Source organism: Marmota monax, unplaced genomic scaffold (assembly GCF_021218885.2).
Source record: "Marmota monax isolate L192 unplaced genomic scaffold, Marmota_monax_Labrador192_F-V1.1 WCK01_AAM20220418_F8-fsc00028, whole genome shotgun sequence".
Lineage (NCBI taxonomy): Eukaryota > Metazoa > Chordata > Mammalia > Rodentia > Sciuridae > Marmota > Marmota monax.
The window spans coordinates 16,061,213-16,087,804 of NW_026694779.1; the positions used below are offsets into that span (position 1 = coordinate 16,061,213).

Below are 26,592 nucleotides of genomic sequence, written 5' to 3' on the forward strand. Positions count from 1 at the left end.
GGGAAACTGTCACCAGGCCTGGAGCCCTCGGTGTCCTGCACAACGAAGGAGATGTCCTCAGATTCCTTGCAGCAGGGACCCACTTCGGTGGCACCAGCCTTGGCTTGCAGATGGAACCAGGTATCTGCAGAAGGAGAAGCCGGCAGCGAGAGGCCCCGGGAGGAGCTCCTGTCGGCAGCTCCGGCCAGTGTTGCTGCTGAGACCTGCTGACGTCAGGGTCGTGGCCTCCAGGTGCTGGCCGGCGGTGGCACTGGAGTTGGCTGCTGTCCCTGGAGCCAACCTGTTGCCAATGACTTCCTTCCTGGAGTCATCACCAGCTGGACCCGGGTGTCCTTTCAGGTGGCCCTTGTCAGCCAGGCACCTCACGTCAGCAGTATCCTGGAGGCTGCTCTACAACCCAGACTATCCCCAGCACCACGTGGACATTGCCACCCCCCCCCCACAGGGGGCTCGCTCCGTGGTTCTGCCGTGGTGGAGGCTGGCCCCAGGGGTTCCCGTGACACCCACAGCAGCCACGCCTGATCTCTGCCTCCACAGAGACCCTCAGAGGCTAAAGGGAAGAAGGGGCTGCTGAGAGAGCTGGATCAGGAGGCATCTCAGGGGTGAGGACTGCTCCAGCTCCCGAGGTCACAGCTACCCAACCCGAGGCTGCAGACGGAGCCGAGGGTGTGTGTGCCCTCTGTGCCCCTCGGGCAGTCCCATGCTGAATCCGGGAGTGCCCAGCTGGCCGCTGAAGACTGTCTGCAGCTCCCACTGCACAGGCCACCAAGTGGGCAGGAATGACCTCCGAGTGGGAAGGAGGGACCTCCGAGTGGGCATGGGTGCTGTTCTGTAGTCACTTGAGCAAAATGGAAATGAGGTTATGGAAAACAAACACCAGTCTCTTTTAAAAAGTAAAAGTAACAGGTATCCAACACAGACTCCTTGAATCACTGTGCATGAACTCGCATTCCTATTTATTGACAACCTATTGTGTGTCAGGTTCTTTGATGAAGGTGAGGGATGTTTAAATGACAGTCAGATGAACAACTGGCATGAAACATCCTGGATCCAGACTGAGACGTAGCCGTGTCCTCCCGTGTGTGTGGATTGGAGGTGGAGTGTGCCACTGAGGGTGGACGAGGTCTTAAAACATGGCACCTGTTTGGAGAGGCTCAGGGAGAAGAACCACTGATCTTTTACCCCCGCACGGGGCTAAAAGGCGCACCACAGTGCATCTTATTTGGTCAGAGAGTTCATGGGACAGGTAACCCTCCTTCCCAAACGAATGCTGTTTCCCAGTGGAGGGAGCTGGGCCCCGCAGCCTAGCTTCCACTTGTAGAAGCAACCTGATCCATGAGCCGTGGATGCCAAGGGCCCCCGCTGCCCGGAGCTGGGGACGAGCCCAGGGCCTGCAGCTTGCTAGGCTCACAATGACCACTGAGTGGCACCCCAGTCCCAGAATGCTCTTTTGTGGACCGTGAAGCCATGTCCAATCTGAGAAAGGGATCCTGAGACAAGCAGTTATCAACAGCTACCGAGGAGGTGGCTTCAGGGCCTGCGGAAGTGGGGTCTGTGTGTTTGCCACCCTTGAGCTCGATTTTTCATGGCCGTGAGATTGATCATGGCCCTTGTTGCTTGGAAACACTGGTACAGACTGGGTGTAAGAGAGTAAAACAGAAAGAAAGCTATGGTGCTGTTACACATTACTCAGGGGGCAGGGACCTTCTTACATTAGCCTTCTGCAAGATGTCAACCCTTGGGGGCAGGAGGGATCTGGTCAACAGCCGACAGCCCTCTTTGGCTAGGGAACCAGTACCTGCAGCGGCTTCTGCACTGGTTTGGTTGCTTCTTGTACAGTTTATAATTTTGTGCCGCATGTAGGTATCACACTCCAGTTCAGCCATTCCTCCTCTGAAACTAGACACGATTAGAAAAGTTCATCTGAAAGTTCAAAAGAAATACATTTAAATACTATCATCCAGTCTCTTATAAGAATCCCAATAAACAAATAAATGTGCTGCAGGTTCACTTACCAAAGTAGTAAGATGCACTTCCTGTGCGTTTTGCTTTCTCCATGATTACAAAAAAACAACAGCATTGGGGCTGGGGCTGTCGCTCAGTGGTAAAGTGCTTGCCTAGCACATGCGAGGCACTGGGTTCAATCCTCAGCACCACATAAAAATAAGTAAACATACTGTGTGTTCATCTACAACTAAATAAATATTTTTTTAAAAAAAACAGCATCATATGAGCTTTGTTTAGGAAACATAACAAATCTTCAGATAGCTTTCGAATTCTAATTTGACTGTTCTTATCCATGCCACAAAATTGAATTTAATTGTTTTTTGTTGAAGCAGAAAAAAAAAAAGCTCATTATATTATGGAATCATAAGCCGGCAGGAAATAGAGCAAATTACAAATTACTATCGTGGACAGAAAGGGGGAGCAGGAGAAGGAAGAGGAGGAGACACGCTTCTCACTTTCATGTATAAAGAGAACACAGTCTCTTTGCAAGCACAGTTAAGTTGTCACAGGAAAAGGTCCAGGCCTCCCTGGGGACAGCGGTTTCCTCCTTGCTCCTGGAGCAGTTTGGAGATGACGGGGTGTGTGCCACCACACTCAACAGAGAGCATTTATTTCTGGGTCCAGGAGGCTGGGTCTGCTCCCCTTTCCTTCCTGCACAGCAGGATGATAGAAATGGGGGCGGCTTCCAGGCCACCGTGCAGGATTCCATGACAAGGTGCACAGGTCCCCAGGGGAGGCTGGGAGAAGCGGAGCCCAGATGTGGCTCTGTGCTGAGGTCAAGCCCAGCTTACTCCAGCACCAGAAGGAGGGGAGCAAACAGACATGGAGGAGCAACTTCTCTCCGACAGCCAGGCGCTGGACAATGTGCCCCACCTGTGTGTCGTGCACAATTTTAATTTTTATGATTAAAACAGAAACTTAAACTCAAGACAACTGCTTCGTTCTTACACCCTACCTGACCATAGACTGAAATGTTGAGTTTCCATAGAGGGACTTGGCTAAGACCCGTCAATATACCAGCTTCATCAAAAACCGCAGATGACCATATCTAACGTTTGGGAGATAAAAAATTTAAGAGCAAATTAAATATTGAAAATCACAGGAGTCTTTCTGCCAAACATGAGGAACCTCCTTTCTTTCCATCATGGACATTCATTTTAATTATTTTTTATTGGTGCATCATACCTATACAGTATGGATTCATTATGCCATAATCATAGATGCACATAACATAGTTAATCCAGCTCATTCCCTGTACCTTCCCACTTCCCTGCCCCCAGATCCACTTTCCCTACGGATCTCCCTCCTCTTATTATTTCAGTTAGCACAGGACTCATTGTGCCGTATCTGTACAGGGACATCCCATAATTGGTGGATTCCTTCTTTGTCCTCTCGATCCCTGTCCCCTTGGCCTCCCTTCCTCTCAGTCTTCCCTGTAACCACTGGTACCATCAGACGTTCCTCACCATCAGTCAGGTTGCACAACCCCAGGGGAAGACGATGAGGGAAATCAGGGTCATTTCAAAGCTTCCTTATGAAAGGAAGGAGGACAGTCTTTAGCTGGACCTTGGACATACACCTGATGCCTGTCTGGTCACTACTCTTCCAACCACTTCCTCTATTCCAGAGATTCCTTCATCAAGTGGCTCCATCAACTCACTGGTCCATTTCCCCTCCTCCATCTGGAAGAAGAAACATTTTTCCGGGGGGCGGGGGGTGAATCTTTTCCTGCCCTCCTGTGGAGCAGACAGGCCAATGGTAAATAGAGCTGGCGCACAGGCATTGACTGTGACCTGGGCAGCTGAGCCCACCACCCTGGCACCTGCTGGCTACCTTCTTCACACAGGCCATGAGCCAAGAGTGGCTTTATAGAAAAACTCCCCAAACCACTTGAGCCGGCAGAAGACCAAGTCATGCGAACTGTTATTTTTCCCCAAAAATGATTCCATTCTTCTTATTAGATCTGTGTTCCCCAAATTATACCCAATTACTATTATCATTGTACTTTGAATTTCATCAGTGAAAACTGTGGAAATCTGTTTTCACTGTTGTTCTGTTCACACCAACCTGAAATCCTTCATACGAACTCTCAGCTCATAAAACCTAAAGTTCTCATCCCCCAGCACTTCACAGGACTCTGGGCCGACCTCAGCCACTCCGGGAGTTAGACTGACCTGGGAAGATTCCCTCCATATGTCGAAAGAGGAATGGTTTCCCAGGGGGTGCACCAACAGAACCCACCAACCCGAGGAGTTTGGCCTGCATTTCAATCCTAGGAAAACTTCTTTAACCAGCTCACGCACCCAGCAGCTCCTATCAGCCAAAGTCCACGGGAAAAACAGGAAACTAGAAAGGAAAATTCCTATTTAGCCAAAGCCCTGCCACTTGCGCACGGCTCAGAGGGAGCAGCTCAGGAAGTCCACAGGCCCACCTGCCCCTCTACAGGACACGGTTCCTGATAAGATTGACAATGACTTCCCTGGACAGAGAAAGGGGGCTGCTGTCAGGGCCTCTAAATACAGGGACCCAAACCTCCAGACCTCTCTGAAGCCCCCAGAGATGCCGTGAGACGGTAGCTCGGTGTGATCACGACCTTAAAGATGACCAAGAGGCTGAGAGCAGCACACACAGAAGGCCCAGGATCAGAAACGGAGAAGGGGAGAGGCTAGCCATGCACAGAATGAGCTCGGCGGCCTGTGAGTGAACTCCTGGAACTGTGATCCCCAACAGCTCGCCGAATATGACGAGATAGGAGGTATGACCTCCTACCTCTCACCCACCTCAGTCCCAGCAAGCAGGTGCCCTCCACCTGGCGACTTGGCCGAGTCTTTAAAAAAACATAACACTGCATTCATATTGGCAATGATTGTGGGGACACTGGTCAGGCCCTGACCTGTGATCACAGATGAATATTTTATAAGCAAATGAAAGGGGCACTTCAACTTGGTGGAAGGAAGGGAGGGAGGGAGGGGGAAAGGCAAAAAGAGTAAGGAGAAGAAGACAGGCAGGCCGGCGGAAACACAGCCCCGGCTCTGGAGGGAAATGGAGATGCAGCCTCCCTTCCATGGGGCGGCCAGTGCCCTCTTCTCTGGGGAGGTCCAACTTAGTCTGCATCCTATGGAGGCAGAAAGGGCCTGGGAGGAGGCTGCATGGCCCCAGGGCTGCTCCTGTCCCCAGGCTGGTCTGGTGGAGATGAGAGACCCTGTCCTCCTGTCCCACGCCGTGGCAATGACTGGTGCAGGATCCAACACGCCGACCGACTCTCACCAGTGAGACTCTGGGGGACAGGAGCAGTGTCTGCAGGCTGGGTGGAAATGGTAAAGGTGTGTCTGGGGTCACCAGCCACTTTGCCACCTTCTAGGGAGTTGGCCGAGGAATGAAGTCAGTGGAGGCAAGCCCAGCTGAGCTGGGGCAGGGCACGGAGTCAGCGGGATTCAGGCAGCTGTCGCGAAGGTGTCTAAGGTCACACTCCTAGCTGCACCCCACCCCCCGGAGCCTGTTGTTCCGTCAGTTGATACATCCCCCTTTTTGGTGCAGGTGAAATCGAGTGGCTTCTGCCATGTGCCATCCCAGGGGCCTCTGGGAAGGCCCTGGGAGTCCGTGCATATTTAGGGCAGCCGTGCGTAGCGAGTCCTCTGAACATCTTACGGTGAAGCCTGGATCTCAGGCTCTCCAACCTGTGCAGGACTGAGGGTGGGGTGACAGCCGTTTAATAAAATGTCACCATGGGTGAGGAGGAGGAAGAGGGGACCGGGCACCTAGGACCCAATACCTCCCTGTCTACTGTTCCCATCACCTGTGGCTAAGTGCAGAGGGAGGAAAACCCCAGGACAATGCCTCTGGGAGGGGAGAGAGATGACAAAGGCAGGCCTGTCCCATCTTCTTGAAACGACGGCAGGAGCAGGCACAGTCTTGCCTGTCCAGAATCCACGTCCTCGCTCTCAGGAACACCACGGCCCCAAGTCCCCGTGGATGAGGTGGATGCACAACTCAGATGTGACCTGGCCAGTTGGCGGGGTCATCTTTGGGCCATGGTGAGCATGTCCCCGTAGGTGGGATCAGAACTACTTACAGGGGACTTTGCCACCGTGGCTGGCTTTCCATAGGACCTTGGACCTGCCGGAGGGGACCTCCTGGAGAAGATCACCTGCAGAGAGGAGGTCAGAGTCAAGACAGTGAGGGACAAGAATTCCCAAGCCTGCCTCAAAGCCAGGCAGGCACCAGCCTAACTGTGCCATCGGGAGCATCCCCCGCAGTTAAATTCATTTTGGCCACTTGTTCCCAAGCAAAGAGTGGGAGCTCAGAAATGCAGTTAAACAAGACCCTGACAGAAACCTCGAATCTCAGCTGTAAAGGGTGGAGAAGACATGCTCGTGGTGCTCCTCAGGGTTTATTCTAGGATGATCTTTGTGCGTACTATTACATACTGCAGCTACATGAGGATCAATGCACCTTTTGTGGGTCAGCCTTCAGCCAATGAACAACCAAACTTCTGAGAGAAGACCTGGTCCATCTGTTAGAAAATGTCCCTGTACAAAGGAAATCGCTGACAAGAGCCTATCAGTTCTAAATACCAGAAGATTCTCCCTAATGTCCTTCCACCAAAACACGAATGAGCAAAACCTTAACTAAAACCAATTATGCTGTAGCCAAAGTTGCTGCTCTGCTTCTCAAACACTAGGCTGTCCCTATTTAAAGGGCTGGGAGATGCACGATATTCAAGACTTACCTTTTAACCATCCACAGGAAAGGTACATCAAACCTGTGCTTGGCCACAATTTTACTTTTGTTGAAAATGAAAACATGTTACTTTTAAAACTCAGAATACTTTCTAAATGATAATAGTTTCCTTAACCAGAATTTTATCAGAGATGAAACCCTAAGCTAATTTTTTTTTCCTAGGAATAATACCTTTTTAATGAGAATGGATTCTATCTGCAATCGGAAGAAGTTGTCTCTGTTAACTCCATATAATTTGTGTAAAATTTTCAGAATTTACCAAACTGTATTCTTTGGAGGTACCAACATGCATCTCTCCTTCTCTCTCTCTCTCTCTCTGTCTCTCTCTCTCTCTGACACACCACACACACACACACACACACACACAAACTTTCTCCTCCCCTCTGGCCACAGGATGGGAAACTTTGCATACCATTCCCAGTCCCAAAACTCTCAAGTCACATTAGCATATTTTAGAATGTGAGAAGTCTTGCAGTTAGAGCTATCTGCTCAAAATTGCTTAGCCCAGCATTTTCCAAAGTTAACTTTCTCAAGATTTAACTATAGCATTTCACACCCGCACCCTCAGCCCCACCTCCAAACCCCCATTCCTCAAAGCAACTTTGGGAACAGCTTGTAGAACTAGTTCCATAAAGTGAAGTTTGGGGAACTCTTTGAGTGGTTTCTATCTCCACAGATTTTGCTGTCTGAATAATATATAAGGAATTTTGAGTGACAATTGCACCCATTTGAATATATCTTCAACTGCCTCCATAATTAGAAATTTAAAATGCAAATTTCTCAAAAGCAAACTGTCTTTACCATTTAGACATGTTGCGGAGATTTATCTGATTTTGTGTATACGCCCATTACTTTCCAGTATATCTGGTGTAGGTAATGGGGTGGAAAGACTGATAAATATTGAATACAAATATGATTAATGCTCTCCAAGTTTACATATATACTGGACCTTGACAATTTTAATATGAAGATTGTACTCTGTCCTTTTAAGTTGTTATTTTTTTTAATACGTGCCTCTTGGGACCAGAGATACATAACAAAATAATGGAGACTCCTTCAATTATCGTCTGTACAAGAGGCAACCATGATTCATGTGGTGTGGGTCAGACATGAAGTATCACTGCTGACTCCGGATGTGGCACTGAGGAATGAAGAAGCCATCACCACCTCCTCCACACTCGGGAACAACCCACGTGTCCACTGCTATCTTAGACAAGCTCCTTGGCTGTGCTTTTCATCTCAACAAGCACAAAACAATAAAGCGGGTAGTTTAGAGCAGCTCAATGCTGAAGATCAGCTCCTTAGATGGTGTCCCCGAAAGGTCAGCTGATGTGGGTGCAGCTGAAAACAGACCCCTGGAAATCCTCTCGGCACCATCGGGCTGGTGAACGGGCAGGGTACAGTCAGGGTGACAGGTCCTTCACAAAGCAGCATGACCACAGCTCTCCCAGGAGCAGAGTACAGACTGCAGCCCTGAGAGACAGGTTCTGAGACAGCAGAGGACAGTCAGCCCCATGGCAAGAGCAAGTGCTGACCAGACAGGCTGGACACACCTACATTTTAGGTCTTTTTGTGCTAAATGTGATAAACTTGGTTTTTCATTGATTCTCTAAAATATTCTGAGCCTGGGCGCTAAGAAGAGCTATGTCCTCTTCTCCAAAGTGGACTGCAACTGCTGTCACCTTGCCACTTCACACAAACCTTGCTATACTGTAGTGTAATATAGCAAGGGATAGTGTACGCCAGGATCAAACCCAGGGCCTCCCCCGCGCGAGGTCCAGCTGCACTCCCAGCCCTCGGCTCCGGTGCAGCATTTCTCCAGCGAGCTGTGGTGCGCTACTGAGTCAAAGTGATTATGACATCATAGGAAAACAGCTGCCACTTACTGAGCATCGCCTACCTGCTGCCCGGCAAACCTTCTAGTGCGGCAACGTGGTCTTCACGAGAGCACTGAGCAGCGCTGCTGTTACTGTCTCCAGTGAGCAGATCAAACACGGAGACGCAGGGAGGCTGAGACGCACAAGCTGAAAACCCCACAGGCAGAAACAGGCAAAGGCTCAGATCTGGATGCTAGCTGGGAGCCCCGCTTGGCCATTTTGTGGATTTTTATTTTTTATTTTCTGGTACGGGGTTCAATCCCCAGCCACTTCCCGAGTTACGGGGATTACAGGTGTGCACCATGACGCCCGGCAGATATATTTTTTAAAAAAGTGAATTGGGCCTTAAGATAAACTTTAAGAAATGTAAGTCTGAGGACGTGAAATGAAGTCATGCAGGTCGCAGTGAACCTCTGGCAAGCAGGTGACCCACCACTGTGACGTGTGTGTGTGTGTGTGTGTATGTGTACAGCTGCCGACTGGGTCTGCAGGCCTCTGGGTGAGTGTGAACAGGCAGACCATGGGCACAGACATGGGGCAGGAGCAGCCGAGTCCCCTCCTGAGATGAAAAGCCCCACTTCCAACTTACCTGCTCTTGATTTCTCCCCGAAAATTCCCTTGTTCGTGTAGGAGATCTTCCTATTTTTTTTACACGATTTTAAGACATCACACAGTCATATTTCTATGGGAAATATAAATAATTCAAATAACTCTGAAAAAGAAAGGCTTCAATTATTGTATATTATAATTTGAGGGGGGAAAAAATCAAACTTGAGCAAAAGCTGACAGTCAGATCAGAGGCATTGCAGGAAGTTTCTTGCTCATTTTCTCCAGAGGTTAAGCCAGAATATTTTTTTAAAAGGGCAGAAGTTTAAGGTCTAGCTAGGGAATAAAGACGTGTTTTGTCTGACACTTCCCAATTCAAATCCAACATTTATCAAATGATCCTTAAGTACTGTATTTAAAAAAAAAAAAACCAGTCAGGAGCTGGCAGACTGGGTATATTAAGCTTTCATTATTGTAAATTTGTATTTTAAAAACCCAATATCTTTTCTGTAAATATGCAAGGAATTCTCTGACAATTTCTCTTTTTGTGAAGCCACCTCTCTCTGAAAACATTTTAAATAAAACCCTTATATCTAAAATGGATTCTTGGCATTTGGGAGTTCAAAAATCTCCCCCAAATTCAGAGGGGGGGATAAAGCTGCATAATTATAGTTCACTTAAGTGCAAGTTATAAAGTAATCAGAAATGATTCTAACCAAAAAGTAACATCTTAGAGTGGCATTTAAAACCAGAAAAAAAAAAGGGACGATTGGCATTTTGAACATTTTCTGGCAATTTGTTATTCATTAACTCAAAGAAAAAATGTGCACGCTTTTTTTTTTTAATGAGGCAAACAATGCTGAAAATTAGCATGAACGACCGGCCACTGCTTTGTGAAAAACCATATGCTTTAATGAGGCTATCAAGAACAACAGCTCGATTATTTCATTGGATACATTAATATCAATCCATAAGATACAGTGCTATGGACCATACAGAACTATTGCTGCACACAACAGCAGTGATAATTATTAACATTACAGTACCAAGCGTCCGCAAGAGACAGTCATTTGTCGTTTTTTTTTTTTTTATTTTTTATCAAGAAATAGGGTTTCTTTATACTGTTATCAACATCAATCTTTCCCCAGTGCATTTTACAAAAATATTAGTAAGTGCATTCCTTGTGCTTTATTGGATATCTTTTAGCGTCCTACGTGTTTTATTTGTTCTTATTGCTTTACTGTTCGGAAACAACCAGAAAGAACTTGGTCATCCTCTCCAGAGGACCAGGTTGGTTGTTTCAGCTTTTGGCAAAGACAGAAGGTTTGGTATTTCCACTGCCCCACGACCACGGGCAGGGGGACAGTTTTGGTGTTTTGGTCACTCCAAATGGAGGCCCAACCCTGAGTCACAGTTCCGCACCCAGGGATGGGGGGGAGTGGCGTGGATCATCCTCCTGTTGAAACCAAGAGCCCCAAACCACTGCCTCTTGGCTTGGCTAGTCCCTAAAGCGAACTCACACTCTGTTTGGCAAAAAAGAAAGAAAGAAAACCAGCCGGCTGCAGCGTTCCTCTGGGTTCGCCCCCCTGTGCTCCCAGAAATGCCCCTTAAGCAGGAAAGAGGAGGCAGGAGCAGGAGGTGGCGAACTGGGGCCCTGCTGCAGCCGGAGGTGCAGGATGCCAGGCTTTCTCTCAGAGGCTTTCGGCTCTGCCACGGCCACGGTCCCTGGGCGTGGGTCAGCCAGCCTCGCTGCATCGTTAAGAGCCCCCCAGATCAGCTCAGGAGAAGTAGCTCGTTGCTTTGCAACCTTCAGCTCTTGCTCCCAGCCCCTCCCCCCGTATAAATATGAAGAGAACAGCAGACAACGCTACGATTGTTGTCCGAGCACTACGGCACAGGAGCTCTTCATGCAGATCATCACTACTCTAGGAAAAGGCGACACAATCCAGAGGGCTGAAAGAATGGGAGCCACGCGTCCCGGCCCCCTTCAGTAATAAAGCTATAAAACTGAGAGCATCATCAACGTCTTCAAGGGTCTTCTCGGTGGCCGGTGGCCAGCGGCCAGCGTGCACGGGGACGGAGAGGTGGGCTCTCCTCCCTAAGCCATCGTCCACACACCCGGCGATCGCGTTCTCTGATCCCTCCGTCCCGTCACCAATTCATATTTGACATTGAAACACTTTTTTTTTTTAAAAAAAAGAAGACCCCCTTGAATAAGGTTTCCTGATGAAATAGGTTGGCACTCTGTCACTAAAGTCTATTTCAGGTTACAAAGATCTGAAGGAAACTGGAAGCTCTTCCGCTGTCTTCAGAGGCACCGTGCCACAAGACCCTCTTCACTCCGGATGCCGTCTTGGAAGGGTCCTCCCGGTCACAGTTCAGTCAGTGCTAGTCCAGAGCAGACGACGCTGTGTGTAAGGCACTTCATTCTGAATGGATATGCTTTGCGCCACGGGCTCTTCAACTGCAGGCTGCTTCTGAGAAAGGCCCCTGGCAGCCTGGCTGCATCTGAGTGTCACTGCATAAGACATCTAGGCTGGATAGATGTAACACTACTGTCATTGCATAGGGCTACACAAGTAGGTAATGCACGGAAACTAACTTTACATGGCTGCTTGTTAAAACATTGTTATTGAGTAACAGTAACTTGCCGATACAGTATTTCTCTCTTTTAAAAAATCCAGCATGTTCGCTGAAATAAACCCCAATTTAAAGGACCACAAAGGGCATAGTAACTCTATGGTTATCAGTCTCCAAGAATATTGCTACTTTATATCCTAAAAATAAATACATAGGTTTATGTTTTTTTTTCTAGAAAGCCTGGTTTTAACCTATTAATACTCTATCTTAAATGTGTTGAAAAACAGTTTTGAGTGAGCCTATAATATACAAAATATTTGCAAAGCTCTCTTTAAACACAAGACCTTGCATAAAATTTTTCTTTCCTGGGTGTACAAAGAATGCAGAAAACCACCAAAGAGTTGTAAAAATACTGAAAACTCGTCGTCTTCAGATGCAGATTCTTACAAATTAATACAAACATCGAAAAGAACGATGATAACAAAGAGTCTGTACAAATCAAATGACTAAAACATAATTTAAAAATAAAAATAGTAAAGCCAATTAGAAATGTGCCCAGTTCGGTTGTCTTATCAAAAGCAAAAAAATAAAAAATAAAAACCAAAACGAAGGAAAAAGAGAGAGAGAAAATAAGTACAACACACTTTCAGTGCTCCTCAACAATGGACTTTGAGAGGACATTCATTTCCATTTCAAAATGAAACGCATCCGATGACAAAGCTGGGGTTGCGCTTATTAATTCATGAAGGAAGAAAGCTGCGTCTGCAAGGTGAGGAGGAGTGGGTGGCAGCTCTCCAGAGGCCCTTCTCCCACCTTGCGATCTGGGTTGGTGTCAGTTCCACTTGCTAACTGACAACCCTCAGGAAAATGACTGCTGTGAATTTTGTTTCATTTTGTTTTGATTTTTTTTTTTTTTTTTTTTTGGTCTTTTGCAGACTACACTAGTTAGTTCCTTAAATAGTTTGCAGAACAAAGGCTGAAGGGTGCTCCCAGGTACTGTGTCTTTAAGGCAGTACCAATGAATCAGTACATTTATAAAAGGGAGAAGGGTTAGGATGCACATCTTTCTTTTTTTTTCTTCATGTATTTTTTTTTGGTTGCTTTACATTCGTTCAATTAAATTCTACATTGAATTGCCAAGGAAGTCACAGGCATGAAAACCTCAAATCAAGTTTCCCCTGAATTAGGATGGACAGACGCAGCCCCCACAGGCACCTCCGGGCTGGGGGGTGGGGCGTCGGCCAGAGCTCAGTTCACAGATCCTGCACACACGCGCTGTACGACACTTTGGAGGCATTTGGAGTTGTAAAATAGAATATACAAGTCCGTTTCACAAAATTCTAAAAATAAAATATATCCTGGGCTATCAATAAAGCATGGAAAAAATTCATATTAAAGGAAAATTATCAAGAAAACCCCTTCCGGGGAATGCCGAGTGTCCCAGTCAGGGAGGGGGCCGTCTGAGGACACGGTGGCAGGTGCGCTAACACGCCAGCTCGGCCTCCTCCATACTCATGCTGCTCCTCCGGCTGCTGGCCTTGGAGGCTCCCGGGGACACGGAGGACAGGAGTGGGTCAGTCACTCCGGCAGGAGAGAGGGTGTCGTCCATCAGGATGTCTTCCAGCTTGGACCCCATCTTCGCGGGGACGCTGTAGGCCTGGGCACCCTCGGCCGCGGGCCCCAGGCTGCTGCTGAAGGCCAGGGTGCCGTCTGTGAGGTCCAGGCTGGTGCACGCCAGCTCTGCCTGGTGCTGCAGGAGGTCCTGGCTGCAGTTCTCCAGTACCGGCTCTTGCTTGATGATCCGGTTCACCAGATCCGGGGAGCAGAGACCCGTGGATGGAATGAGGGAGAGTCCGTGAGCCCGGGCCTGCATCTCGAGTTCCTATAAGAAGAGTCCACATCACACACTGGCACAGGGGGCGTGGGGAGGACGCTCAGGGCAGGGAACCACTCCCTATGGCTCTGCGAACGCAGACCCAGGTCAGTACACACGGGGAGACCCAGGGAACGCACGTCACCAAGAGTGAAGGTGCGCTTAGGAGGGTGAGGAAATGCCCAAGTAAGTCCTCCACTCTGGGGTGCTGCCGTGGGGGAGGCTGTGCGGGTGTGGAGAGGGCATCTGGACCCTCTCTTTGGCTCCCCCTTATTTTCTCTGTGAAGCTAAGACTCCTCTAAAAAAATAAAGTCTATTAAAATGAGACAGAGGGAAAACAATAAGTTTCCAAAGTGAAAGTTTGTTTGCTCTTTAAAATTAATAAACTCTGCATTTCCTAGAGTACCGGTAACCACCAGTCGTATATGAAACGACTTTTTAGGTGGCAGATGGACTTAATTATGTATTAAAAACAGACTTTCAGAGACATTAATGTTGACAATGAGGATAAGCTAAAAGTATAAAAATAAAACTTTAACATGTGACCTGATGAAAAGAATGTATTAAGTAAATGGTCATAGAATTTCACGGTCCCTAGGTCACGCACCGAGGGACCCAGGGAGCTGCAGGGAGCACAGGGAGCTGGACATAGTTCAAGATTTCAAGGGAAACGGTGAGACCACCAAGAACTGCCAAACTCAAGATGGTTCTCAGCCTCGTGTGAGTCATGACACACACTCAGTCTCTCGTCCCAGCACTGAAAGTGGCTTCACAGTGCTACTGTGACGAGGACGCATGCAGGTCAATGTGCAATGGGAGGCCAGGGGTGGCCACTGCAGAGTCCACAAGCCTGGTGCTGCCCAGCGGGACACATCTCATCGGTAAGCGCTGTGATGATTTAAGAATAAAACTAAAATGATGTTTTCCTTTCGATCTTTATGATTTTTGTTTTCCAAATGTCTACCAAGAGGTTAAGACCTAAATACTCCATGAGTTGTTTGGACCTAACAGAAAAGGAAGGGATTTCCGTGGGCCTGGGGATGAAGTGAGGGCCACACAGACACTGACGGCACCAGGAGTGGCAGTGTCTAGAGGTGACGGCCCAGGCTGAGTAGGTTCCCGTGGGTAGCGGAAGGCTGCAGAGCTTGGCCCAGCCAGCCTCACCACAGCAGGCCAGGGGACATTGTTTCTTCTGAATTCAACAACTCGGTTGAATTCAACACCTATGAAATGAAGAATTGCTTCCTACACTTTCTTCATGTACTTCTGATGAGCTAATGCGCATCCCCAATTCACAGGCTGAGGTCCCAGCCCCAGGACTGACACACGACTCCTGAGAGACAGAGGTCACTAAGCTAAAGGAGGTCAAGTGGGACAGACCAGACCCCAGACACCATTGGGACCAGAAATAAGGGAGAAGGTGCCACATGCAGGCCAAGGAGGGGGTCTCAGAAGAAACCAGTCTGGTGCTGCCCTGATCTTGGACACGTGGCCTGCAGAACAGAGATAGTAACTGTCCATGGCTTGGGCCACCCAGCATAGCATTAGCTGTCTATTTCCCAATGTCAGAGACGCCCCAGGACCTCAACCCCAAATAGCCTTGGAGCAAGCCTTTGCCCCTTCCTTTTTGGGAGGCTCCTAAAGCAAACCATAGGGACCCAAATGGCGTCCAGTAAGCAGTCAGCTTCTGCGTGCAGTGGCTGTCCCGTGCCCCAATGCCACAATGAAGAAACACAGGATGTGCGTTAAAAGCAAGCCGGCTGGCCCCCCAGAGGGGGTCCAGGTTATCCACAGGACCTGGCCCCTCGACCTCTGCCCGTGAGCTAGAATCCATGTGCCTGGGAAGCCAGGTTCAGCTATGTTGGGACCAGAGGGTCTTCTGGGCCTCCTTGAAACCGCGCACGGAGGGGACCAGAGCTTGGGATGTCACTTGAGTGCCTGCATGCTCCTTTACAGACTCTGGGAGCACGAGCCTCTCCAGGCTTCCTGTTAAGGCCCTGGGCTGTTTAATAAAAGCAGTTCCTCTGATAATGAGGCTTCCTGCTCCTTCTCCTGTGAAGATTTTTGCATGCATCGCTTGGGATGAAAATGAAAGGAAGACCTCAGGCCCAAGCGGAAACTGCTCTTGAGTCTCATGCCCACAGGAGACCAGCAGCACCTCCTACCAGCCTGTGTCTTTCCAAAAAACCACACCAGTCAACAAAATCAGACCAAGAGAAGCAAACGCCTTACTGCACACCTTTGCTGTTTAATTAAAAATGTTTATCAGCTGATGAAAGCAGTTACTCAGATTTCCAAATAAGGTGGAAAATCTCTTCTGAGCACTCTGGCCTCACAAATTGCAGAGGTTTCCAGATTAATAGCATTTCCTGCAACATCGTGAAGTTGTAAAGGTGGCCCACAGTCACTGAGAGAAAACCCAGGCACCGTCACCATGGAATTTCCAACGCACCTGTGGCACTGCGTGATATTTTTGTATGAATACATATCTTTGGAACCTTGAAATAAAACAAAACTTGATTTCTCTTCCAAAACCGTCATCACATTTTACAACTTGTTTAAGGAAATGACGCATCAGGATAAGCTGCTTTTGTAAGTAGGTCTACTCAGTAGGTACAGGGACCCGTTGGAGGGGCGAGACGTAAGACCAGCAGTGATAACCAAAGCAGGCGAAGAAGGGAAGATGATTTCCAAAGGACCCACAACCTGCAGGGCACCTGGATTCTAAAACCGGACCCTGGAGGAGAGCCCCCTCCACTTGCCGTCCCCACGCCAAGGACCTTGGCAGCCAATGGGAGAGCGGCACCTCATACCAATGTGGTGCGCTCCGAGGGTGGGGAAGTGGGACGTCCAGGAGGGACACCACAAGGACCATGGTGGCTCTAAGGGGGCATGCTGCAGGTGGCTGTCCCCTAAGTCACTCCCAGAGGAGCTGCAGTGGAATCCAAGCAGATGACGAGAGGAGACCACGACTCAGGGAGAAGACCCAGCGTCCCAGGCTCTCACCGTGGAGCAGGCCAAGGAGGCAAGCAAGTTAACCGCCCCCGAGCTTCACTTTGGTCTTTGGTCATCGACAGAGCTTGAGGACAGTCACGGGAAGCTGTGCCTGACCCTGAGCAGGAGAGGCCAGTACCTGCGAGGAGTCCCAGAGCCAGCCCTAAACAAGGTCCACAGCCATGTCCCTCCTGCTGTGCTGCAGGCACTCCCGGGGTGGGACAGTGGTCAGAGGCACACCTCTAAGACTGCATCTGCTTCCTTAAGCTCTTCCACACGGCACAGAGCCACAGTCTCTAAGATCTGTGTCCTTATTATTAGACCCTCTGGTATCCCAGGTCCTTAAAATATGGGGACTGCTCCTACCACCAAGAAGTACTGGGCACCCTTTATGTAGCAGGCACAGTCAGTGCTCATTGTTTCTGGCAAGTCCATTCTGCAGAGTCCTACAAACACGGAAGGAGCGAATGTGGGACCATTGTCCCTGCGGGAAGGGCGGGGTTAGGCTCTGCCCGTCACAACACCTGCAACCTACAGGGTCTTGGCTTCTGCGTGTCTCTGATTCGAGACACATGCCTCTAAAACACACAGTAGGTTCCTTAATACTGGGCTCAGACCACACACCGAAACTCAGGCCTGGAGGGAGTGAATCTGATCCCTGCGCACGCCACAGGGACAACGCTGGAGGGCACTTCTGCACTGCACCCGGGGATGCTCCAAATGGCAAAACCAACAAGAATGAAAACCAGAAAAACGTGAAACCTGTGATGCTCCACGGGCCACAGTAAGTGGGTGACAGTGTGGGAGCTGAAACCAGAGGGCAGGGCCTGGACCTCCACCAAGATCCAGCACAAGGGGCCGCTCCAAACCACCGCTCCCCACGTGTCCAAGAACAACCGCGGAAGCCATGGTGATGCTGGGGGACCAGTGCGCTTTGTAAGCAGGGAAATGCATGAATGCGGGACGCAGGACTGGAGCAGCCTCCCCGGGCGCCTCCTCCCCCAGCGGCAGCCCGGGCCACCTGCCCTACCTGGATTCGCAGCAGCAGGTGCCGGTTGGCGTGCTCCAGCTTCTTCTGCCGGCTCTCCAGCTCCTTGGCGCGCTGCTGCTCCCGCTGCAGCTTCCGGATGTAGTCCACGGATGCCTTCAGGATGGTTCCCTTGTTCCAGCGCATGTCTCTGCGAGGAAGAGGGGACAAAGCAGACCTCGTCAGGCAGCCAGGCTCCGTGAAAAAGCCAACATCGAAAGCGTTTGGCATCTTCAGACGTCATCACCAACGCACATCAGCAATGGCGACCTTCCACAAGGAAACTGCACATGCCGGATGCTTCCACGGCCTGTGTGCATTGTCCCATTCCTTGCAGACACACATCAAGGACAGTAGGGACATGGGACAAATGTGGGAACAGATGACTCGGCTTGTCCTAGTCTCAGAGCCACCAGACAAGGGCGGCGAGACTTACACGGAGGTCTGTTGCGTACCGGGTCGACACTCTCAAACCCGACATTAATGGCCACAGGCCTCTAGGACCATGAAGTCACTCCCTTGGGCAGAAGAGCCACCGTTAAAAATGACACGACTCTGTGGGGTGGTATGGTTGATGACTGTGGCATAAGTGGGGTGTCCTCAGAGCTTATGGAAAATTATCCTGCCACCTGATGCTCTCAGCACCCCTCTTCTCATGTTCCAAGTGACAGCACCCCATGTGTCTGAGTGGCCTCCTGGCTACACTGTTGGAATCACAACAGGCACTTCACATCGAGTGCTCTGAGAAGTCCAGATCCCACATGGGGTAACACAGCAGCCCTGTGAGAGCCCAGCACAGCACCTAGAGTCTTCTCAGAGCGGGACCCTGCCGGGGACTTTCTCAAGTGTTCACTGTCCTTCTGTCAGGACCTTCTTGATGGAGAGGTGGAAATGTGCCGTCTCACTGGCTGGAAACTGAAGCCCAGGGGCTGAGAAATGTCTCCACGGCCTCAGACCCCGGCTCAGACCCCTGCTCAACCTGGACTTCACTGTTCAGACCATGGAGGGATACACAGGGGCCCCTTTCCTGCCAAAACGGAAAGTGAATCCCGAGAAGGAAGGAACTTCTCCAAGTTCAGACACCTGCTAGGACGCCACCCACCGGGAATCCCCACCAAGGCAGCCAGAGCAGGGGCCTCTCAGGGCTCAGTCAGCTGGCTCTGCTGGACTGACAATGAGGAAATCAGGGCACTCAGATGTAGGTGAACACACTGAATTTTTAAATCACTCCAGAAAAAAACACAGAATGATCTACACCTATGTAAATACTACTTCTACATGACTTGAAATTAACCTGAAGTCTTTTAGATTTTATGTATTGTCATCATAACGATGCCAATCGTGAATGGTGAGATGAGTCATCCCCTGGGATGCGTGGAGAACCACCTACCCCACCTCCTGCAGCTGCTAAGGGCAGGTGGGAAGCACCAGGTGGGACAGGAGGGTGGCCCATTAAACAAGCCACTCAGTAATAGATCCTCACATGTCCCAGACGAAGAACAAAACAGAAGTTCTCCCATGAGAACCACAACTGGAGCTTCAGAGAATTCCCTGGGGTGGACCCTGGGGTCTCAAAGATGGCAAACTAGGTGTCCTGAGAGACCCTGAGTGAGCCCAGAGACTCCTGCTCAGGCTAAAACCAAAGTCACAGGAACTTGAGCACCAGCGAGACGTGATCAGGGTGGAATGGTGCCTCCTGGGCCAGGAGATGAGCTTTGGACCTTTCAAACAGAACTGCCACTCCATGTTTAAGAAGTACTGATTCCAACCAATTAGCCGGGGGTTACCCCCTGTGATACCAATCAACCAACTATGTCTCTGGGCTTAAAGGAAGGGTTTCCAACCTCTTGGTCATCAGAGAGAAATCCCTTTTCATCCGAAAGTGCACATAGATCTTCAGTAGAGAAAACTGACCCAAACTGAGCTGCTCTGGGGGACAGAGGGCACCGCAAGGGGCTGGGACACTGATCAGGTAGGACGTCTCCATAGCGGCCCCAGAGGACATCCTGGAATCCTGAGATGGGAAACCCGGGTTATAGGGGTCAGCGTCCGATTTCTCTTAAAACAATGCTGACCACCAAGGACCCCTATCTGCTCAGATTATAAACACCCAAGTTTTCTCCCACAGTGGAGAAGGAAGATATGCAAATACAGGACTTTCACTGCCGCCCCATAATTTCATAAGACGTTACTAAAGAGATTCACATGCTACGGTTTCAAAGAATATGCTAAAAAGTGAGAGCTGATAAAGAACAGGAAAATGGGAATTCAATTTCAACCACCATGCAAGACTGACTGTCAGAAATGAAGGTCACAGCCCTTTAGTACGATAGATTTGTGCCGCCAAACTGAGAATTGGAACATTTCCAGTTTGAAAATGTCTTTCCTGGAAACCTAAGAAAGCAGAGAGTGCAAGGTGGACACCGTGCCGGCACGTCCGTCCAAGTCACAAGAGGTAACAGTTTTATTTAGCTACCAAGTCCCCGACAATCATGTGAATAGCCTATGTAATAAGCCTGGCATGAACGATACTTGATTGCCTCTTTACCTTTTATTAGGTAGCTGAAAGGTCATATTCGAAGGATGGTTTCACAGAGTGCATGTGGGGGCCTTAAAACGTATACATGGCTCGGCCCCTTACTTCAAATGGGCCGGTTTCTAATGGATAAAAATTGTGTATTTGTTGTTGTATTTGCTGATGCTGCAGGTTGGCTGTAAGACTTGGGAGAATTATCTTCACAGCTGTTATCTCTGAGAGGGGGACCCCAGGCTAAAGCAGCTCAAATTAGCTGACTTGTACTTAATAAGAAGATTTAAAAGGACTCTTTTTTCCCCTAGATTGGTAAAACATACAAAGAATATGCAGGTTTTCATTAAAAAAAAAAAGTTGACCTTTTATCTGTTGAATGCCACTGAACCTGAAATTTCCCGTATCTGCTCATCAGTGCCCATTTGGAGATATCGTAAATGTCCAAGAGCACATCGACCACAAATCTTGCTTTATCGGCTATTGAAATCTTGTACTGCATGACTGCTAAATTTCTTTTTTTTCTTTCTTTTTCTTTCTCAGTAGCTCAGAATGTGTCTGCAAGGATTCTCAGGCTTCAGAAAGCCCAATTCCTGACCCACAAAACTCAGTGCATTTCTCTTGAAATTTTAGAGTGTTGGAATTAACCCAAACAAAGGCAAGTATTTAGAAAGGGAACCAAAGGAAGAGAGGAGACCGGGTTACTCTAGGTTTTCTAAATGCATTTTTTTTTTTGCCACACACGAGAAAACATGAAGGTACAAAAAAATATATGATGCAGATCAACATGCAATTGTACTCACGGATCATTTGACTTGGGAATCAAAGTACCTAGTTCTTTAATGCGGTCGTTTATGTTAAATCTTCTTCTTCGTTCAACTTGAAGAAAAGAGCACAGGAAAGGGTGATTAGGAAGAGCACCACAGATGCATGCAGCACGTCTTGTTAAAGCTATGAGCACATTAACCCCCCAGGTTGGGACCATGTAACCCCAAACCCATGTCCCCCTGTCCTTACCATGTCTGGGGCACTGAGACTGAAGCACTTTTAAAACGAGCTCCTTGTATACAGAGCTCTATCAGACATACAATTTCTCATTTTACCCTATAACAACCTTGAAATCAGAATCACTGCCCATGGTTACCAGGGACAAAACCTCCCTGGAGATGTCAGGGGCTTGGAGAGGGCGGCCAGTCGGGAGCAGGGAACTGTCTAACTACAAGCTGCCTCCAGGGAGCAGGGCTCGGCATGCTCACAGCACCACACAGGGAGGTCCTGCTTCCCGGGACCCAAACTGTGTGGGTACTTCCATGGCTAATGGGAAAATGAATTCCCACAATTTTCTACTGACAAAAATCAAAATAGAATCCACTGAGTACAATTTTTACACTGCAAGGCTACTAAGCAAAAGCATTAGAATTACTTGCGACGGGGAAATTGGAATCGTATGTGATTTTCACATACCATGAATATCACTCTTCTTCTGATTTCCTTTTAACAACTTAAACATGTAAAAAATCATTCTTAGCTCATGGAGCATAGCCCTTTCTCTAGTAGCCTCATTAAAGTAGTTCAAAACAAAGAGGTAAAATTAATTATAATATTTTACTTAACCCACTACAAACTACCATAATAACGACAGGGAGTCAATATAAAACTTTGTAAGTTATTTTCTTTCTTTTCTTTTCCTTCTCTTTTTCTTTTTAGTACTAGGGTATAACCCAGGGGCTTTTAACCACTGATCTACCTCCCCAGTATTTTTTGTTTTTGAGACAGGGTCTCACTAAATCACCAAGGCTGACCTTGAACTTGGTCATCCTCCTGCCTCAGCCTCCCGTGTCACTGGGATCACCCAGCTTCGTCCAAGTGTATTTTATAATTAAAGCTCGGCACAGTCTGGACTGATCACATTTCAAGTGTTCAGTAAGCACGGTGGTGAATCACCACACACCAGAGGGCACGGCCCTGGAACTGAAGCCCAGCACTGCTAACCATGGCATGCTTGGTAATGTGTTCTTCCCCCAAGCCCCTAGTTGCATACTCAATTAATCTGTCTCCTTGGGCAGGAGGGTGACATAGCAGGGCATATGAGGTAGCAAATGTTTCTAACTAGTGCCTGTTGGGTCAAATGGAAACACAGAGCCTGTCCCTGGGATTCAAGAACCTGCCCCCCCCCATCATTTTCTTTTCGGGGCGGGGGGGGATACTGAGGATTGAACTCAGGGGCACTTGACCACTGAGCCACATTTCCAGGCCTATTTTCTATTTTATTTAGAGACAGGGTCTCACTAAGTTGCTTAGCACTTCACTTTTGCTGAGGCTGGTTTTGAACTTGTGATCCTCCTGCCTCAGCCTCCTGAGCCGCTGGGATTGCAGGTGTGTGCCACTGCACCCAGCTTCCACCATTTCTTATAAGGAGGAAGTGTTAATTTATGGCTCATGTTCTTAAAAATCAGCTTAGGAAGCAGAGGTGTGATGTTATGAGATGAGAAGTTCACCTACACTCCCTCCTGCACCCAAGGCCACACCACATTTTTCCTCGGCCACCGCCCTCACATGCACGTATCAAACAGGAATTTAAGTTTTCAGAAGAAAAGGTCTAAAGATTTAATGGAGAGTCAATTAGACACACAAAGGCACTGTGCATGTTCCAGGACTTCTCAAAGTCACAGGTACAGTGGGAAGTTGGGGAGGCGACCTCCCCCAGGGGCCCCCAGAGCTCTTTCTTTTCCATTTCTCTCTCATCTCCCTGGAGAAGGAGGTCCCAGCTCCCCACTTGTAATAATAAGTTCCAGTGTGAGCATCACTTATAATGGGGTACTTGGGGATCAATTTCCCCTCTTGCAAAAAAGAAAAAAAAAACACTACCTCAAACATCCACAGAAAAACAAACTCTTTGGAAACTAAATGCGAGAATAAATGTGGAATTCAGTTTGGCCTGAGATGAAACACAAACCCTGGTTTCTCTGAGATACGGTTTTCCCCATGGCTTTGACAGCTCCAGAAATCAATGATCGTGCACAATTTCCGGCAAGGTTCCGACGAGGGACGCGCGGCCAGCTCCAACGTGAAGCAACGTGAAGGGAAATGGCTACTTACTCAGGTTGTGATTGTCCTTCTTCTGCCTCTCCTTGGCCAGGGCTCTCGCTTCAGACTCTGTGGGGAAAATACACGCTGTGCACGTGAATGAAGTTGTTAGAAACTGGAACTGTCCGGGGCACCACGACGCACCTACACAACATCTCGTTTTCTACACACACACACAGAGAAGCTTGGCTGACTGCACTCCGAGTACGATCACGCTTTCTAAAATGAGGGCTTTAAAAGAGTCTGCACTTTTTCGGATCACTGTGGATCTGATTCACACAAAAACTCAGCCTCCACCAATGGGTACCGGGACAGTAACAATGGTCCCCGGGGTGCTGCCCACGTGTTCCAGTGTTAGTGGGAGTAAAAATAAAGGACCGGGAATCTGCTGTTGGAATTCCATCATCAGGAGTCAAGTTTTCTTTTCAGGCCAAATCATTTTCTGGTTTTTGATTTGCTGCCCTTGTAACCCCCTGGCATGGAAACTGAGTCAAGAAGCTCCCAGGCCGGACCTCCACGACCTCCCAGGGGTTTCTCAGTGGACATACACTGGGAACTTAGAGCCAGGTTCTGTCAGAATGTGCCAAAACAGAATCGCTCACTGACTCTTGGGAGCAACTATTCACCAGTTTGAGTCTCTAAAATGTACACAGGGAAGGGGCCAGGAGGCATCGGGTGGCAACCGCATTTAGGAAGTTCTACTTGCACACTCCGGCGAGGCCTCTGAGCTAGGAGCTGGCCTTTCGCCTCACACCCAAATCATCAAAACCAAACCCTCTGTTTGACCCATCGGGACCTCAGAGAGCTCAGTCTGCTCTGAGGAAGGGTGAAACAGTTCATCACCAGTTTGTCCTTTACCTGGAGACAGCAAGACCTTGAGGTGCACCCACACGTTTACCTCGTTATTAACGCATGTGTGGGGTCCGTGCTGTCCCAACACGTGGGGAACTCAGCTGACAAAACGCTGTGTGCATGACAGAGGTCCGGGAGGCTGTTTCTGAGTGACACTGCAGGTGTCTGTCACAGTGCACCATGATGTCACAGGGGTGCCTCCCCATGTGTCCCTGTGTGCCGACTCCTGTGGGCCTCTGTGCACATGCGCAGATATAATGCAGAGGCTGACTCTTTAGACTGGGAGGGTGGACCTAGCCACTGAAACCGGCCTGGTCACATGAAAACTGAGTCAACAAGCTCCCATGCTGGACCTTCGCTGCCTGGAGGAATGGGGGGTGGCTTTTACTCCATGCCCCTCTTCAAGAGCCCCGAGGGCTTCTGTTGTTCTTTCTGCTCTTGCCTCCTGCTGGGGTTCTTACTGGGTTTGGGGCTTTGGATAGTTTTATTCATTAATTATTTCAATTGAAACCCCAATTAGTGATTTTTTTTTAAAACCTTTCTTCAGCCAGTTTTTTGAAATGCTTTTTTTTGAAAGACACGATCCCACAGGATAGGGATTTTCTGCCCCAAGTCCGCATCCCCACTCTTCGTTCATCACCCCACTGGCAGTAGGCTGGGAACGTGGGGTGGAAACGGGCGGAGCAGGGCCAGCCTCACCAGGGCAGAAGGCCAGCTCTAAGCACCTCCTGCCTCGGTTCCCCTGAAAGTGGCAACTGGTAATTTCACATCTGCCCCAAGGACAACCAACCTAATGGCTCCATTTTATGATCTACTCTCCCCCCACCGTGTAATAAACCTTTTTCACGTGATCCAGCAGAAAAGACCACGTGGCATCTGAAGATGTGAGAAATACGCAGTTGGCACAGCCCACCCGAGGGCTCCAGGTGAGTCAAGGAGATGCAGAGCAGGGTTCCCAAACTCAGCACCACCAGGGCCTTGGCAAGGGATGTAACTGCCAGGTAGGGCACAGAGGTCTGCAGGGGAAGCGCTGCCTGCCCCCCTGACCCAAGGGGCACGCACGTGCAGACCATGACCAGTGCCTGGCAACAACCGTGTCCCCATCCCCAGTATCTCAGGAACCCCTGGAAACCGGGAGGGCCATGTATGAATCCTCCATCTTAAAATATCACACCACATTTTAACGACTTCAGAGACCCCAAGAAACAGCTTCATGGGTCACACACGGTGGTCTAGACATTACTGCACTGGTCCCCGTGCCTGGCGAGGAGGGCAACAAGAAGCCCCCATAAGATGCCCACCCACTGGGCACGCGTACCTGTGAGCTCCCGTTTGATGTTGGGGAGGTTGGCAGGACAGGAGTTGCTGATGGTGAGGCCGGGGGGTGGCAGGCCTTGGCTGCCGTAAAGGTCGATCAAGTTTCCAGAGACGGGTAACTGGACAGAGAAACAAGGACACACGTAAACCCTTGAGCAATGACCAAGTGTTTCAGATAAAATTCACGTCCTGTTTTAGGCTTTACTTAAGGAAAATGATGGAAGGAGGGAAGGAAGGAGGGAGGGAGGGAGGGAGGGAGGGAGGGAGGGAGGGGAAAAAGGCAAAACATTTTCTTTCAAACAGGAAATACGACATAAGTATTTTTCTTCCCTCACAGGTATTAGTTACAAAGAGGAAGACGAAGGGGCAGTTTCACACCACAGAAGGTGAGCTGCCTCTCTGGTGGCTTTATTTGGAGCCTGAAGACACTGGGGAGGTGGCACACAGATTCTCTGGCACAGCAGGCCACATGCAGGTGCAGAGGGAACGGTTCCTACAGCTCTGAAGTCGGGCTCTGGGGACAGCCTTGCCCCTCACAGAGCTCTTGGTCAAAGTCAATTTTCTGACTTCTTTCTATCCAATGTTCTTTTTTTTTGGAAAATGATTTCCTTATTGCTAAAGAAATTTCCTTGAAACTGAAATTTTTCAGAAATCCACCAGAGGGAGCCACAGACTTTAATAAAAGACAAAAAAAAATATTTCAAAAAAGCATGAAAGGAGCATGTGTGTTCCCAGGCTAGTTCAAGAGTCCTTGGGTTTTCCCTCTAGCTCTGAACTGCTGTCAAGGTGGAGAATTCATTTTTCCTGGCGCTGACTTCCTTTGCAGGGATGTGCATTTCCTGGTCACTGGTTGGACACGATGGTTTTATTCGCCCTTTTTTGTCCCAAGGGGTCCGAGACCTTGCCTCTCCCAGTGGCTTAAGTGCAGCTGTGACACCAACCGTGCAGGAAGAGCGAGGAAGGACACCCTTCCAGGCAGACCCTGCGGATTCCAGGTCACACAGCCCCCCCCCCACCCCGGATCGCAGCTGGATTGGACTCCACGTGCGAGGGAAGTAACTTCAGAAAACATTTGCATTTGATGGGATCATTTAGTGGCCAAGAGGTGTCTAATAAAGGCTGTGCCCAACACCCAGGGTGACCAACCCCCATCAGAAATGCTGAG

The 26,592-nt window shown here is 49.0% G+C and overlaps 1 protein-coding gene across 1 annotated transcript in view; it reads right to left on the minus strand.

Moving 5' to 3' along the window:
• The window catches only part of Mitf (melanocyte inducing transcription factor), a 247,749-nt gene that overhangs the window by 54,086 nt on the left and 167,071 nt on the right, over positions 1-26,592 (minus strand). The window contains exons 6-11 of the mRNA XM_046425473.2: positions 25,429-25,546; positions 23,271-23,327; positions 20,975-21,050; positions 17,648-17,795; positions 9,214-13,632; positions 1,713-8,771 (exon numbers count right to left, since the gene is read on the minus strand). Of these exons, the coding sequence (XP_046281429.1) occupies positions 13,234-13,632; positions 17,648-17,795; positions 20,975-21,050; positions 23,271-23,327; positions 25,429-25,546 (798 nt within the window). The 3' untranslated portion in view covers positions 1,713-8,771; positions 9,214-13,233. The remainder of the gene's footprint in view (positions 1-1,712; positions 8,772-9,213; positions 13,633-17,647; positions 17,796-20,974; positions 21,051-23,270; positions 23,328-25,428; positions 25,547-26,592) is intronic.